General features: G+C 48.9%; 3 protein-coding genes across 3 annotated transcripts; 2 read left to right on the top strand and 1 right to left on the bottom strand.

The window, feature by feature from the left end:
• Window positions 1–2028: 2028 nt before the first annotated feature.
• On the top strand, window positions 2029–3819 carry Asppvi_002067 (cytochrome P450; the record flags this gene model as incomplete). The annotated part of the gene is made up of 4 exons (XM_043298060.1): window positions 2029–2232; window positions 2306–2528; window positions 2724–3320; window positions 3374–3819. 4 exons carry the CDS (start codon window positions 2029–2031, stop codon window positions 3817–3819), a joined length of 1470 nt encoding a protein of 489 aa, XP_043153995.1.
• A 487-nt stretch (window positions 3820–4306) lies between these two features.
• On the top strand, window positions 4307–5788 carry Asppvi_002068 (uncharacterized protein; the record flags this gene model as incomplete). Its single annotated transcript, XM_043298061.1, has 1 exon — window positions 4307–5788. One exon carries the CDS (start codon window positions 4307–4309, stop codon window positions 5786–5788), a length of 1482 nt encoding a protein of 493 aa, XP_043153996.1.
• A 594-nt stretch (window positions 5789–6382) lies between these two features.
• Asppvi_002069 (nonribosomal peptide synthase) lies at window positions 6383–13650 on the bottom strand (the record flags this gene model as incomplete). Its single annotated transcript, XM_043298062.1, has 2 exons — window positions 6383–13105; window positions 13165–13650. 2 exons carry the CDS (start codon window positions 13648–13650, stop codon window positions 6383–6385), a joined length of 7209 nt encoding a protein of 2402 aa, XP_043153997.1.
• Between the last annotated feature and the right edge of the window lie 750 nt (window positions 13651–14400).

The following is a 14400-nucleotide window of genomic DNA, read 5'->3' on the forward strand; positions in this document are numbered from 1 at the left end:
TCACGTGATGGTGCGGCCGATAATGGTGTCCTTTAGGTAATTGATAATTATCCTCCATAATGATTTGGTATTACCATTTAGTAAGCAACTACTGAACTGTTTTCCTGCGGAATACCCATCCAGATTAAGTGTCCTCCTGGATTGCTCAGTGATCCCTTGGGATCAATTGGTGATTGGCGATCCTTCGGTTTCTGCCTGTCACATCCGCCTTGCGCTAATGCGGCTGTGTTGGTGTCGTAACATATAGCTACCCCTTACTTTCTAATTATTTTTAGCCTCCTATTTTAATACCTTAAACTATTTTTAAATTATTGCTGTAAGCATCTAGGAAGGGTAGTGAAGATAAATAGTATCTCCCTTATCTAATATTTAAGAAGATAAGGATTAGTTTTGTTCTTATATAATCTACTACTCTCTACCATTCTCCTTTATTAATTATTGTCACMAATTCTTACCTAGTCAACAGGCTATCTACCCTGATATGTAGATCCTCACACTAATAGAAGGAGCTAGAAGATTAATATAGATTATATTAAATATAATTAATAATACTTATGTAAGCTTTTCTATTTTCTTACCTTAACTACTAATAGCATGCTTTCTATTACTCTCTATAGTGGGAAAGTAGAATTGCATAACTGAACACTAAATCAAATCCAACCCTCACTGAACTCACAGCAGTGAGGTTCAGTTCCTAGCCTAGGGAACTGCACCGGTTGTTGTTTCCCTACACCAAAACTCAAAACCATTTGGTTAATCCATTGGTTACAGTTTTTTTTTTGTTTTATCTAGTTAACTAATCCTCACTGTTTTGCTTAGTAATCACTAATTTCTAGGATTTCTCTAGAAACATTGATATCACTATATAGCCTAGTATCTAGTCTATCTAAATATGAAATATCAATTCAAAGCATCTAGTGGTTGGTGAGATATAAGGGAATAATCATTTCTATCAGGGTTTGGTATGGAAGTAGTGATGGTTTATATATATATATACATTAACCCTGGACAATCACACTTGTCTAAGAATAATTATACAAAGAGAAATATATATTTTGAAATTTAGTTGGCGGGGGCGTTTTTGTGGTGGTGGGGGGGGGGGGGGGGGGGGGGGAAACTTTTGACATGGAACTGTAGAATTCCAACTCAAGAGTCAAATGAGGTTCAGTTCCAACTGGGCTTGGACTTGCCCGAACTTGGACTAAATGCAACTCTACTTCTACTATATCATATTCTTTGCAGCCGCAGATATAGTTAAGTAATTTGGCTTTAACTAGTAGTTAAGGTTATTAATAACTAGTGGATTAAGTGCGAATTACTTGGTAAAAAAAAAGAAAAAGAAAAAAAGAAAAAAAAATCGCGTTTATAATTATAAAAGGTAAAGTATAATTTCTAGCTTAAGGGACCTTGAGTGGGTTATTATTACTATAAACTATTATGACCCATTTTTATATTAGGGGGGTATTATATTCGATTTATTTATTACTCTCCAGATTTTATGCATGGGTGCCTGAGTGTCCTCTTTCACTCTGTATTAGAAAATAAGTAGAGGGACGCCGTGTTCTGAAGGCACAGGTGCTTCTTTTGGGAGGATAAGCGATGCAGTCAGCCCATTTGGAATATAATGGTTCTAGAATTAATAACCGACAACAAGTAAGCAAGTGAATCCTTCATGGTGTTTTGCTGCTCCATTTATGAAGATATTGGGTTTCGAAAGAGGTAAACCGGAGACGAGAGCCATAACAGCTGATTGTCTGCAAGGGGACATACAGCTGATCATTCTTACATACCCTTGCAAATTATCGGGAAAAGGGATAAATACCTTCCTCGTAGCAAACACGCATATCGGGATCATTCTTCACAACATCAGCTAGGGAAAGGTTGAGGCAGAATACATATTTAGAAAACTTAAGTAAAGTGGTAAACCACATTTGGAATTCGTGACTCGTTTTGCTTTTGCTCCACGGCATTCGGAAAACTCTCTCGACTCTTTCCAGAACCTGAATCTTCGTGCCTGGCAGGGTCACGATGGACAATGCGTACACAAGGGACGCACTTTTCCCATTTGGCTTTCTGGCCATTGGTGTCTTCATAGCGGCTCTGGTCTTGTTCAGACGAGATGAGGAGCTTCCTCTTCACAATGATAAAGCCTTGACAGACCTTTTCTACACAAATGCCAAAAAGAGATTTGCAATTGCTGCAGCTGACATGCTCGAGTCCGGTTTTGGCAAGGTAACGTCTTGAGTTCGCATACCGCTGTTCCGGTGAAAGGCTAATCGGTTTGTTTCCTGCTCTCTTTGTCTAGGCCAGAAAGACGTTTCTCTTGATGACCGACTATGGTCCTCGATACATAGTGCCGCCGGAATACGCCGAGGATCTCCAGAATCACCGTAGCATCACCAGCCATGGTATCATCGATGAGAACTTGCATTCAGATATCCCCGGGCTTGAAATTTTCAAAATGGATTCGTACAATGGCAGACTGTTGAGGAGCGTAATCCGAAAGAAGTTGACAGGCATTCCACTTGGTATGTGGCGCCCCGAGAGCAACTGCTTATACAGACACCAATCCTACTAACGGTGGTAATGTATTACTACAGGAAGGCTAACGGGTACGATGTCCAATGAAACTGCGTTGGCACTGGCGGACCTATTTACCGATAACCCTGGTAGCTTCATTGGCTCTGTACTTCTCTGCTTTGGGGCTAACTGAATAGATGTAGATTGGCAAGAGATAGGTTTAAGGGACACGATTCTCGAGCTCATTGCCCGTGTCACTACCAGGGTATTCTGGGGAGAGCAGCTATCTCTCAACAAGGATTGGCTGCGAATTATCAAGGAGTATACAAAAACGGCAAGTATGGCTGCTGAGCAGCTGCATTTCTGGCCCAAGTCTTTGCGTCCGCTAGTTCATTGGTCGCTGCCAATCTTCCGAAAGCTGCGTTTAACCTTGGCAGAAACACGCAGTCTGCTGGGATTCGTTCTTGAAAAAAGAAAGGAAACCCCCGGGATGCGTACGGAGGGCGATCCTGATTTCCTCGCTTTAGTCGAATGGCTTGACGAACTCAGTGCTGGAAAGGAGTATGACCCGGCCCTTATTCACCTGGCATTCTTTTTTGTCAGTCTTCACACCGCCACAGACATGTTGTCTCAAGTGGTCTATGATATCTGTGGGCGGGAACAGCTGGTGCGCCAGCTCCGGGGGGAGATCATCTCAGTTATATCCCAGGATGGGGGCTTGGGGAAAGGGTCATTGGACAAATTGAAGCTCCTAGACAGTGTTATGAAGGAGAGTCAAAGGCTAAAACCAGCTGCCATAGGTAGGGCGTCCGTTTCCATTTCGGGTTCTGTTTCTCTAACCATCTTTGAACAGTGGGCATGCAGCGCAAGGCCAAGAAGGACTTTCATCTTCCGGATGGTACCCGAATAGCAAAAGGCCAACAGCTCATGGTTCCCGTCCACCGCATGTGGGACGACTCGATCTATCCTAATGCACAGGAATTCATGCCCGATCGGTTCTTGAAGTTGCGGCAGATTCCGGGACAGCAGGACTTGCACCAATGTGTTTCAACGAGTCCTGATCACATGGGCTTTGGCTACGGGGTTTATGCCTGTCCGGGTCGGTTCTTTGCCGTCCACGAGATCAAGATCGTCTTGTGTCATTTGCTGCTGAAGTACGACATGAAGCTGGTCAACGGAAGGCCAACTCCGCAAAAGCATGGGGTCATGTTCGCTGCAAACATGCTTGGCAGGATTTCAATTCGCAGACGCCAGGAGATTTCTATTCAAAGGCAGATAATTAGTTCTCTCGGTGGATAAGATGTGCCCGTTTACGGACACATCTAAACATCGCTGGGCGGCTGGTAATGGCGTAGACAAGAAACAAATGTTCATGTATAACAATGACAACATGTAGGAATATACTACTGTCAACAGCCATTTCCGCTAATAGTATTCGTACTGTAAACGCATATACGCGAAAAGCGCAAGAAATGAAGCTCCGAATCTTCTAATCTATCTAACCTAGTATTTATATATGACAAATGCAATACGGGGAAGGAAAGTATAAAGCGACGTGAACCTCGGCAACTGGCCTGTTGAAGCCATGGTAAAACTGAGAGATCTGATGGGACAAACCAAAATCAGGACGGGAATCGTAGATTCTGTCGTCATTCACCTATGGACTCTTCAAAACGCATGGGTGTATGTTCTGTTGCTGTGGTGTATAAAGGGAAGCGCCATCAGCGAACGACCTATTTCGACCCTCGTTTTGGCTAATTTTTGATCCCATCTAGAAATCAACACCATGACTGGTGTGTGCTTCGGACCCTACACCCTCACCCCTTTTGACCACATATTTCCCCCCTTCGTTTACGGCATCTGTGGGATTTCATTCCAACCCCAGCGGCTGGAAGACGGCGTCTCAATTCTTCGAAACGGTATATCACAATTAATAGATATTCTTCCATTCCTTGCCGGTGAGGTTGCTCCCTCCAATGTATCCGACAAGGCAAATGCAATGCAAGTTCGCCCGTCGACCAAGACATCCAGTCTGGATTCGGTTCTCTACATGAAATGCTACCCCGAGTTTCGCCTTTCTTCACCACCAGCCAACTCCACCCCCGCGGCGGACCAGGGAAATGAGGTCGGCTGTCGCGAAGCATTCGCAAAACTTACGCCAGAGTTCAAATGTTCAGCCTTACCTGCCCCTGTCAGTCGCTTCCAGCTGAATGTCCTTGCTGATGGCATTATCCTCTGTGTCATGACAAGTCATGCGGCGTTGGATGGTAGTGGACTTGGTGCACTTCTCAACCTCCTCGCAGTGTGCTGTCGAAATGTCCCACGATCAGTACAGCCTTTCCCAACCTCCATGGGCGCCCAAGCAGAAACCAGGCTCTTTCTAGAAAACCTGGCAAGACGATATTCGACATCTGGAGCTGACCTGTATGAGAAAAATTCCACAATCAGCGGAGCAGGACATGGTGACCTTGCCAATCACGCACTGGCCAGCCATAATTTTGTCTTCTCCTCTGAGCGCATCGCCGGATTGAAATCCCGTTGCATTGGCCTGCTGGCAATGTGTCATAAGGAAAGTCTCCCAAGCCAGGGAGTGTACGTGTCATCCTGTGATATCCTGAGCTCGTTGGTATGGGTTTGCATCAATCAGGGAAGGCTAGCAACTATGCAACCGATGTTACCGGACTTCCATTCTACCCTGGGCATCGCTGTTGATACTCGCCAGAGATGTGATCCGCGCCTTCCAACAAACTATCTTGGGAATTCAGTAGTCATGATGCACGCGAAAGTCTCAGCATCAGAGCTGCAGTTTTTGAATGACAGTGACAAGCGGCCCGGCGACACACTTACAATCTCTGACGAAGAGATACGTCTTCTCACTCAGCTTGCGCTTCGAATCCGATCCCAGATCTCTCGGGTAGATAACGACTACGCTGGGGGAGTTCTGTCTCGAGTATTCCACTCAACTGACTGGTGTAGTTCCCGCATCACTCCTACAGACGTCATGATTTCGAGTCTGCGCCATTGGGACTCCTTCGAGCTAGACTTCGGCCAAACACTAGACCGAATCACGACGTTAGACATCCTGCCAGCACCAATTCCGGGGACTTGCCTCATACTGCCGAAGAGATTCAATGCGGATGGGAGGGAAACTTGGGATATGACCATTACATTGCCCGCAGAGGAAATCGAGGCTCTGCGTCATAATAGGTTGATGAAAAGCATCCTGGAACAGGAATACCCACTACAACCATGCCAACGTGTCAGTTAGAGTTTTGACGGCTATGCTGCCTTTCCGGCTAGGATCGTCGGTCCTCCGGGGTTTCCGCGCCGTAATTTAATCCCTCAGTGTCATACATAAATCACTGGCCCAAGAGGTAAGTCCTAACCACAACAGCAAAACTCATCTACACTAAGGGAAATTCAATGACCTGCGGGTTTTGTGCATTTTCTTGCCTGTATCTTTTGGATATTCCACTTACATCTCCAGGCGAGGACAGGATATACCGAAGTTCCCGCATGGCATGGATTTTTGCAGGTGGATTCTTTTCAATCAGGCTGAATTATTCTGATTTAACCTTAACCCGAGCTGTACATATTCATATTATATTGTGTCTTGTTCTCTTGTTGTTGACGGCGTCTACGTAGGTGACGTGTGGTGGAGAGTGGGTTTACCGAGACTTCGAGGCGAATATATTGGTACGGAAGATTTTGCGTCATGACTTACTGGGCATCAAACCGTAGGCAATCGGTGAATGCAGGTTATCACATGAATGGAAGATAGCAATAAGACATCAGAATCCGATCGCATTTGGAAACCTCTATCTATTGTAGGTCGGCTGATTACCGCGTCAGAAAATAGACATCATATGTGGATACTATCCAACATCATCCCAGGTTGGCTTGCAAATGTAGAGATGATGGTGCACAGCTGGTTAACCCATGATTTTGCCGTCTCTAGTGAAATAACGGCTCCAGATGCACACAGCATGACTTGTAAGTTCGAGTCCTGTGGGGTAGACAAAATCCACATTCCGGCCGGAGGAATGAAATATGCCCAGCCAGACGAGGTACACTCGACATCTTTGATTGCGAGCGTAGAGGTCTGCGACACATTCTGATGCTGTATCACGCAAGGGAGGTAGCTATCCTCGGACCACTTGGTACTGGTGCGCACAATATCACCAAGGTCCACGTAGTCATACTCAAAAGTGCGAGCGCATTGCGTTTGAACGTGCTGCAGGAGGTCTAAGATGGTCCACCCTGGCTGGAGGCTCACTCGGAACGGGATGGTGTTCAGGCACGGACCGAGCATGCTTTCCACACCAACAATGGGCATGCTGCGTCCTGTGACCGTTTGACCAAGAACGATATCATCTTGATCGCCAGCTCGTGCGAGTAGCCAGGAGGCAGCGGCCTTGACGAGAGTCGCAACGGTAATCCCTCTGGGGGGATTCGGCATTGGAATGTTCTGTCCTGTGGTGATGCGGGCACGGCTGCAGGCGTTAACACGGCTCAGTGTTGGGGCTGTCGGGGAGATTTTCAGCGGTTTTACTGATGAGTTGAGCAGATATTGACGCCAGAAGTCGAATGTCGCCGCATGGTCGTGCGACGAGCGGAGATGCATGTAGGTGGCGAAGGCTATAGTCGACTCAATCTTCCCTCCCGAGTAGGCTTGTCCCAGATCATTCATCAAGGTTGGCATGGAAATACCGTCGTACTGTGCGTGTGAGATACGGATGATGAAAGCGTGCTCTGTTGCTGACCGCGAGGCAAGAATGAAACGCAGAGGTGCAGTGTTCACGGTCGATGAGATCTCAGAGTCACCCTGCCACATTGAATCGCAGTAGGTCAGCAAATCCTCGTTCGTCGTGGTCTGATGAAATGGTAGATCGATGTCCTGCAGGACCGCCTGAACCAGCGCTTGACTCGTTCTAATAAAGGCCGTGCGAAGAATACTGTGAGTCGATACAACCGCTTGACAAGCATCACGAAGCTGCCTTCCGTCCACGAACCCCGTTAAGAAGTAGCAGCTGAAGACTGGGGTCCACTGGTTGAGGAAGACGTCCTGACTTTCGGTCACCGGGAGAATATCAGCAATATGCGCTTCACGATCTACAATCCGGAGATCTAACAGCAGGCGGGTTGCTTCTGCTCGCAGCACGTCGTCTACCAACGCAAAAGGCTTGATATCGGCGCTGGTAGGGCTGTACATGTTGCCGCAGCTGTGCTGGCGCCTTGCCTGGTTGGCCAAAGTGGAGAGACGCGGGTTGTCGAGGACATCAGCAACGGACATGTAGATGCCTTCCTTGCGGGCTTCGGCAACCATATACATGGCACTAATGGAATCGCCGCCTAGCTGGACGAAATTATCATCGAGACCGATATCCTGGGGTGGAATTTGCAGAGCTGTCGCGCAGAACCGCTGGATCTTCTTTTCCAGCTCGTTCGCTGCGCCGCGCTTTTTCTCGACTCCTGCCCGGAATTGCTTAAGCTCTTCGTCTGGCAGTTCCGAAAGTGCCCTGCGGAGGTATTTACGATCCACCTTGCCGCTAGGCGTTTGTGGCATATAAACCAGATTAATGAACATAGACGGGACCATGAAGCGAGGAACCCGGTCGCGTAGCCGAGCACGAGCCGCCGCAGCCCGCTCATGAAAGCGCCGTTCAGGTTTGTAGAAGGCACCGCAGCTGCAGATGGTCTCTGGGGTATCCAGCTGTGGTCCTTCATTTCCTTCGATGGCTGTGTAGATGAAGGCGGCCAGAAATGGCGCCGCCTGGCTGACTCTGGGGGAGATCAGCTCGACCACAAGCTGCACACGGGATTGGAAACAGGTGAGGAGATGGGTCTCTACGTCCGCCAGCTCGATCCTTTGGCCACGAATCTTCACCTGGGAGTCGATACGGCCGACGAAGCTCAATGATCCATCGACGTTGTATCGCATCAAGTCACCAGTTTTGTACACGCGGCTGGGGGAGCGCCGGAGGCTTTTCACATAATGGGGCTCGGGAATGAAGGATTCCTCGGTCTTCGCAGCGTTATGGAGATATCCCGGTCCAACAAACGGCCCTTCCAGTAAAAGCTCGCCGATAGCACCGATCGGAACCAGCCTCTGGGGGTCATCTGGTGCCACCAGCCAACTGGCGCCCCCTGTCGAGTGGCCTACCGAGTTGTAAGGATCGTTGGGACTGTCGCTAAAGTACCGTAAGTGAGTAACTCCACATTCTGCCGGACCATACCCGATCATCAGCTCCATGTACGGGCTCCAGGCATTGATCTCCGAAGGCTGTGTGGGCTCTCCACCTAGCATGAGCGCTCGTAGAGACGGGAGCTCTTTAGGATTGAGCGAGCGCATAAGGGAAGGTGTTAACACCGCATGGGTAGGTCGGAACTTGGCCACCGTGTCGACGAAGTCATTCATACGCTGGCTCTCGGATGGGACGCATAAACAGCCACCACCCAGAAGTATCCACAGGGTCTCATTGACGCTCATATCAAATGCGTATGAAGAGAATTGGAGCCATCTGACTTTCTCATCAATTCTGACACGTTCGACTATGGGACAAGAGTACGCCAGGAACGACTGATGATCCGCCATGGCAGCCTTGGGGATTCCAGTCGAACCAGAAGTGAACACTGCAAACAACGGCCAGTCTGGCCGGACTGTCGGAAGCGATATATCCTTCCTGGACAGATATTGATCGTCCGCGACTACCACTCTGGTCGCGAGCTCCAAAGCAAGCTGCATGTTGACTGTCGTCGTGAGGACAAGTTGGGACTTGGCTTGCTGGCAGCTGTCAACCAGCCGCTGCTTGGGCACGGCGGGATCGAGTAGAATGAACGCAGCGCCAGACTTCATCACGGCCAACATGGAGATGATCGTCCAACCGGATTTCTCCGAGCATATTGGAATGAAATCCCCAGTCCGTACGCCTATTGTCACCAGGTGTTGTGCTAGAGTAGTTGAGAGCTCATTGAGGGCTTGATAGGTGAATTGCACGTCCCACGCATCGACAGCTAGGCGGCTGGGATGTTCCACACTGCCTTGGCAAATCAGCTCATTAACGCTGCGGTCCGACAAGGAGGGGATTTGCTGATTCCATGAATGGATCTCCTGGATATCACCGGCATTTGGTGTCATACAATCATCGACAGTTGACGACGGGGCTCTACATATGGCTTGAACCACATGTTTCAGCTGGCGGAGCATTCGCTGTACTTGCCGTTCCGGTACGAGCTTTGGATCGAACCAGGCCTTTAATTCCACGGGGTCTGAGTTGAGATTACAGACCAAGGTGAGAGTGTACGTGCAAAACGCGGCGAAACTGGATTCTTGCGCTTCGGTGCCCAGCAAGCTGTAGCCAGTGCTGCCATCAATTTGCTGAATGACCAGTAGCGTCTGGAAATCGCACGCGGTTGCAATGTCTCCACCCCATTTTCTCATGTTTTGTAACCCTGTCTGCTCATGAGGAATGCTTTGCACTGTCTGTTGAACTAAGCGTTCCAATGTAGCCTCTATTGATGCAGCGGGATCCAATTGGATCCGCAACGGCATAGTAGCCACTGTCGGGCCGGTCATTGTGAGTATACCAGGGACTGGAGCATTCCGCCCGGACACAGTAACCCCGTAGACAATATCATAGTTACCCTGATATTGAGACTGGACCATGGCCCATGCAAGCCGTAAAACAGAAGAACGGGTAAATCTCCCGGGGGTAAAGTTCACCGAGTCAATCCAATCTGTTGCCTCTGCGGTTGGGGACGGCTTATAGGACATTGGCAATACTGCCGGGAAGACCTCCGCATTTAGGCCGGAGAGATAGTTCTTCCAGTACTCCTTATGGTCTGGGAGCTGATGGAGGTAGTTTACGAATAATGAGAATGGGGGTGATGCTGGTAGTGCATTCCCATGATAGACCGCTTCCACTTGATCCAAAATCTTCCGAAAACACCACCCATCGATCACCGAATGGTGCATTGTCAAAACCAGTTGAAGGCAATCGGTGGTGCTCTGCCGATGAATAGACATTTTGGCCAGCGGGAGGCCGAAGTCAACTAAGAGGCTGCCCCTCTCCTCCTGTAGGTCGGAGTTCAATAAGATGTCCGACTGATGCCACCTTGGCATTTCTCGGAGCAAGACCTGATACATGCGTTGTGAAGAGGATAGTATGATCCTACTCCTCAAAGTGGGAGCTTCCTCAAAGACCCGAATCCAAGCTCCTTTCAACCGCTCCATATCTGCATCAGACATTTTGTGGAACTCAAACACCCAGCGTGCTACAAATCCTCCAGCCTGTTTTCTGCCCAAGGCAAACATTCCCTCCTGAAGAGGTGTACATGGGTATATATCTTCAATCATGGAGCTCTCAACTTGGCACTGATCGCGAGCTGCCTGTATGACATCGTCTCGAATATCGGCCTCGTGCAGCTGGGAAAATGGAGCTACTGTCAGATTGGCTCCCCGACTGACGGATTTACTCTGAGCAACCGCAGCTAGTTGAGCCACTGTTGGATGGGTGAGGATCTCGCCGACGGTGATACGTAGACCATGCTTGAGGTCCGCCTCACCAACCAGTGCCATGGCCTTGATTGAGTCCCCACCGAGGTGAAAAAAGTTATCGTCCAGTCCCACTAGGGAAGTATTAAGGACTTTTGCCACCAGCGACGCCAACAACGCCTCGATTTCTGTCAAAGGCGCACGGCGCGGTTGATCCATCTGGTCTTTGCCGAGCAGCTGGCGGCGGCTGAGCTTGTTGGCCTGTGTGCAGAGGCGCCGGCGGTCGATTTTTCCAGTGACAGTAAGGGGAACTGTACGGAGGGAAAGAAAGAGGTCAGGCACCATGTACCGTGGCAGCCTTGTGAACAGGAATTCTAAGGCTGCATTTACCTGGGTTTGAAGGACAGCGTTAACTGGAATGAACCAGTCATCGTTCCCGTCGGCTGAAGCGTTGGAATCTGCCACGGACTCGTTGCTCTGCACAAATGCTGCCAACACGTGTGTCTGACCACCATCACCACACGGACTGATGACATCGGCGAACACACGTGGTGCCTGTGGAAAGCACTGTTTCAGGTGGTATTCCACCTCATCTAGGTCAACCCGCTGTCCCCGGACCTTGCGCTGCGTGTCCTTTCGCCCGAGATGTTTGATAGTCCCATCGCACATATAGCGCACCAGATCTCCCGTCCTATACAGTCGGCCATTGCCACCGGAGACTGGGGGAAATGAATTCCGGTGCCACCCAGGATGGGAAATAAAGGCCTTTGATGTCTTTTCAGCATCGCCAAGATAGCCCTGAGCCAGACAAGGGCCTTCAATACACAGCTCAGCGACCGCGCCGACTGGAGCCAAGAGAGTGTGGTTGGTAGGCTCAACCAGCCATACTCGTGCATTGGGAACAGGACGTCCAATCACACCAACAGAAGAGGGAGAGGTAATTCGTGGCGAAATGCAGCAAGTTCCGCTCCACTCCGTCAAGCCAAAGCCCTGATATAGTCTGACAGCATTCGCCCAGGTGACGACTTGACGTTTCTGCAACGGCTCTCCTCCAGTGACTATAGTTTGCAGACAGGGGACGTCCTTTGGATGTAGCGAGCCGATCATCGTGGGGGTCATGAAGGTCCAGTTCACTTCCATCCTGTTGATGGCACGGGCGAGACTTCTCAGGCCGGAACAGTCCGCATCCGCCACCACACAAACAGTTGCTCCTGCACCCAGTGTGCAATAAATCTCGATAATTGATATACCAAATGAATAAGAGGCAAATTGGAGTACGCGAGATTGACCACTTAGATGAATCGTCTCTGCATGGTCGCTAACCCCCGCGAGAGCTTCCTGGCTGATGATGCATCCTTTGGGGATTCCGGTGCTCCCTGATGTAAAGAGACAGTATGCAGGATCATCCATTGATACTTCTGGATTTATCAGAGCATTAGCAGGTGGGAAGGTGGCAGCTGTAATCGGGTTGATTATGATGGGAGTCACTGAGAGGCCCTCAACTAAACGCTTCTGCAGTGGCGAAACAACTGCAAACTCGCTTCCCACTGCAGCGATGATTTTGTGCAAACGGTGGACTGGGAGGGCTGGGTCCAAAGGAACGAAGGCGGCTCCAGCCATGTGAATACCGATGGCCACAATAATTGCCCAGACAGACTTCTCAAAACACAGTGGGATCATCATCCGGGGCCCTATCCCCATAGTTTGCAAATGCGCTGCAACACGGGAACATGTCTCTTCCAGCTCCCCGAAGGTGAACCGACCGTCCCATCCATCAATTGCTAGTCGATCACAATTCTTCCCTTGCTGAATAACCGACTGGCTCAATGCACGCCACCACGGCAATGTGCGCCGTGTGTTGAGGGCCGAAGCATGTCTGCTGAAAGTTTCCAATTGGCCCAGATGTAACCCGGTGCAAAGCATCAGGTTGGAGACCGGGTGGTCCAGAGATTTGATGGCCTCGAGTATAGCTTGCTTAACGGTACTAACCACATTTTCTGCTGCCGTGGAAGACAGCAGGGTGTCTCTAAAGCGTAGAGACAGCCGCAGCCGATCTGTATCCAGGTCAACGTGCAAGGCAACGTCACAACCCTACATGCCATACGCAGTTAGCTTTCAAATGCTAGTTCTCAACGCTGGAGGACACTCACGGGAGGGCTTATCTGAAGGTCCTGGTCATCGCTACGTAGCGTCGGGCAATGAATCTCGACACCTTCCTGAAACACCAGTCCAATGTTGCATGGAGCATGCCCTGGTAGGCGAGGCTGTAGCATCGTCCATTCAGCTTCGTTACATAGTGTTCTCATTGGCTTCTGGGGATCGAGCGGGATGGACAGTAGATCAGTCAATCCATCAAGTGTAGCCTCGGCGACAGCCTCCCTTCCATGTCCGACCCAGAACTGCGCCTTCTGACACTCGGTAAAACACCTCAAAGTAGCAGCCCACGCCGCCAAAACCAGCGAGCTCAGGCGAATACCCTGGTCCTGTAGAACTTCGGAAATGGGCGCCGCTGGGATTTCAAGTGGATCTGTTTCTTTGTAGGCTGCGATATCACCTTCCGTCTTGCTCAGCTGCGGAAAGATACAGACGCCTGTCTCCTCCACATCAGCCTGTCGGTCGCCCTGGGTTCTTGTCATGGTGCGCTATAGTTTCTTCTGATCGGCGAGCAAACAATCTGGGATGATAAAGTCAGCCTTTGTAAGAATGACAGGATTATCTGACAGGCCGAGAGAGAGATCGCTAGGTCTCATATGGCGGTGTGCCACACAACTTCCCACAATGTCTCGGAAATGTGCTACTTGTGTAGCCAATTCTGGCTGTGATATGGTAACCATTCTGGAGGTTGTATAATGGCTCTGCAGATTCATACAGCAGGACGATTGGTAGTCGTATGTTCGTATGTGTGAGGGGCGAGTCCTTGCTTACAGTCCAACATTTAAATCCACATTTTCCTCCTTGCAATATGCTAAAGGAGGTTGTACAGCGGACTATTTGTACAAAAGGGACTTGGGATTTTTTTTACTGTTTGCAGCATTACCTATTGCCACTACCTCCACACAATATTGAAAGTATACAGATATTAGGTACCGTATAGTAGGGATATCAAATGGAATAGTATCAATATCAAATTCTCATATAGTAGGGATATTGAATCGAAGAGTATCAATATCGAATTCTTATATAGTAAGGATATTGAAATTAAGAGTAGTAATATTGAATTCTTATTCAGGTATAGTAGTAGGATATTAAATATCAGTTATCACCATACTTATATATATTTTGAATACATAGTATAAGTGGTGGAGTACCCCCTAAGTCTTTAACAGATATAACTACATAGCCTTAGTATATAAGGATTTAATATAAATATTACTGCAGTGCGTGCA

The sequence above is a fragment of the Aspergillus pseudoviridinutans genome, assembly GCF_018340605.1.
Source record: "Aspergillus pseudoviridinutans IFM 55266 DNA, scaffold_2, whole genome shotgun sequence".
Taxonomy (NCBI): Eukaryota; Fungi; Ascomycota; class Eurotiomycetes; order Eurotiales; family Aspergillaceae; genus Aspergillus; species Aspergillus pseudoviridinutans.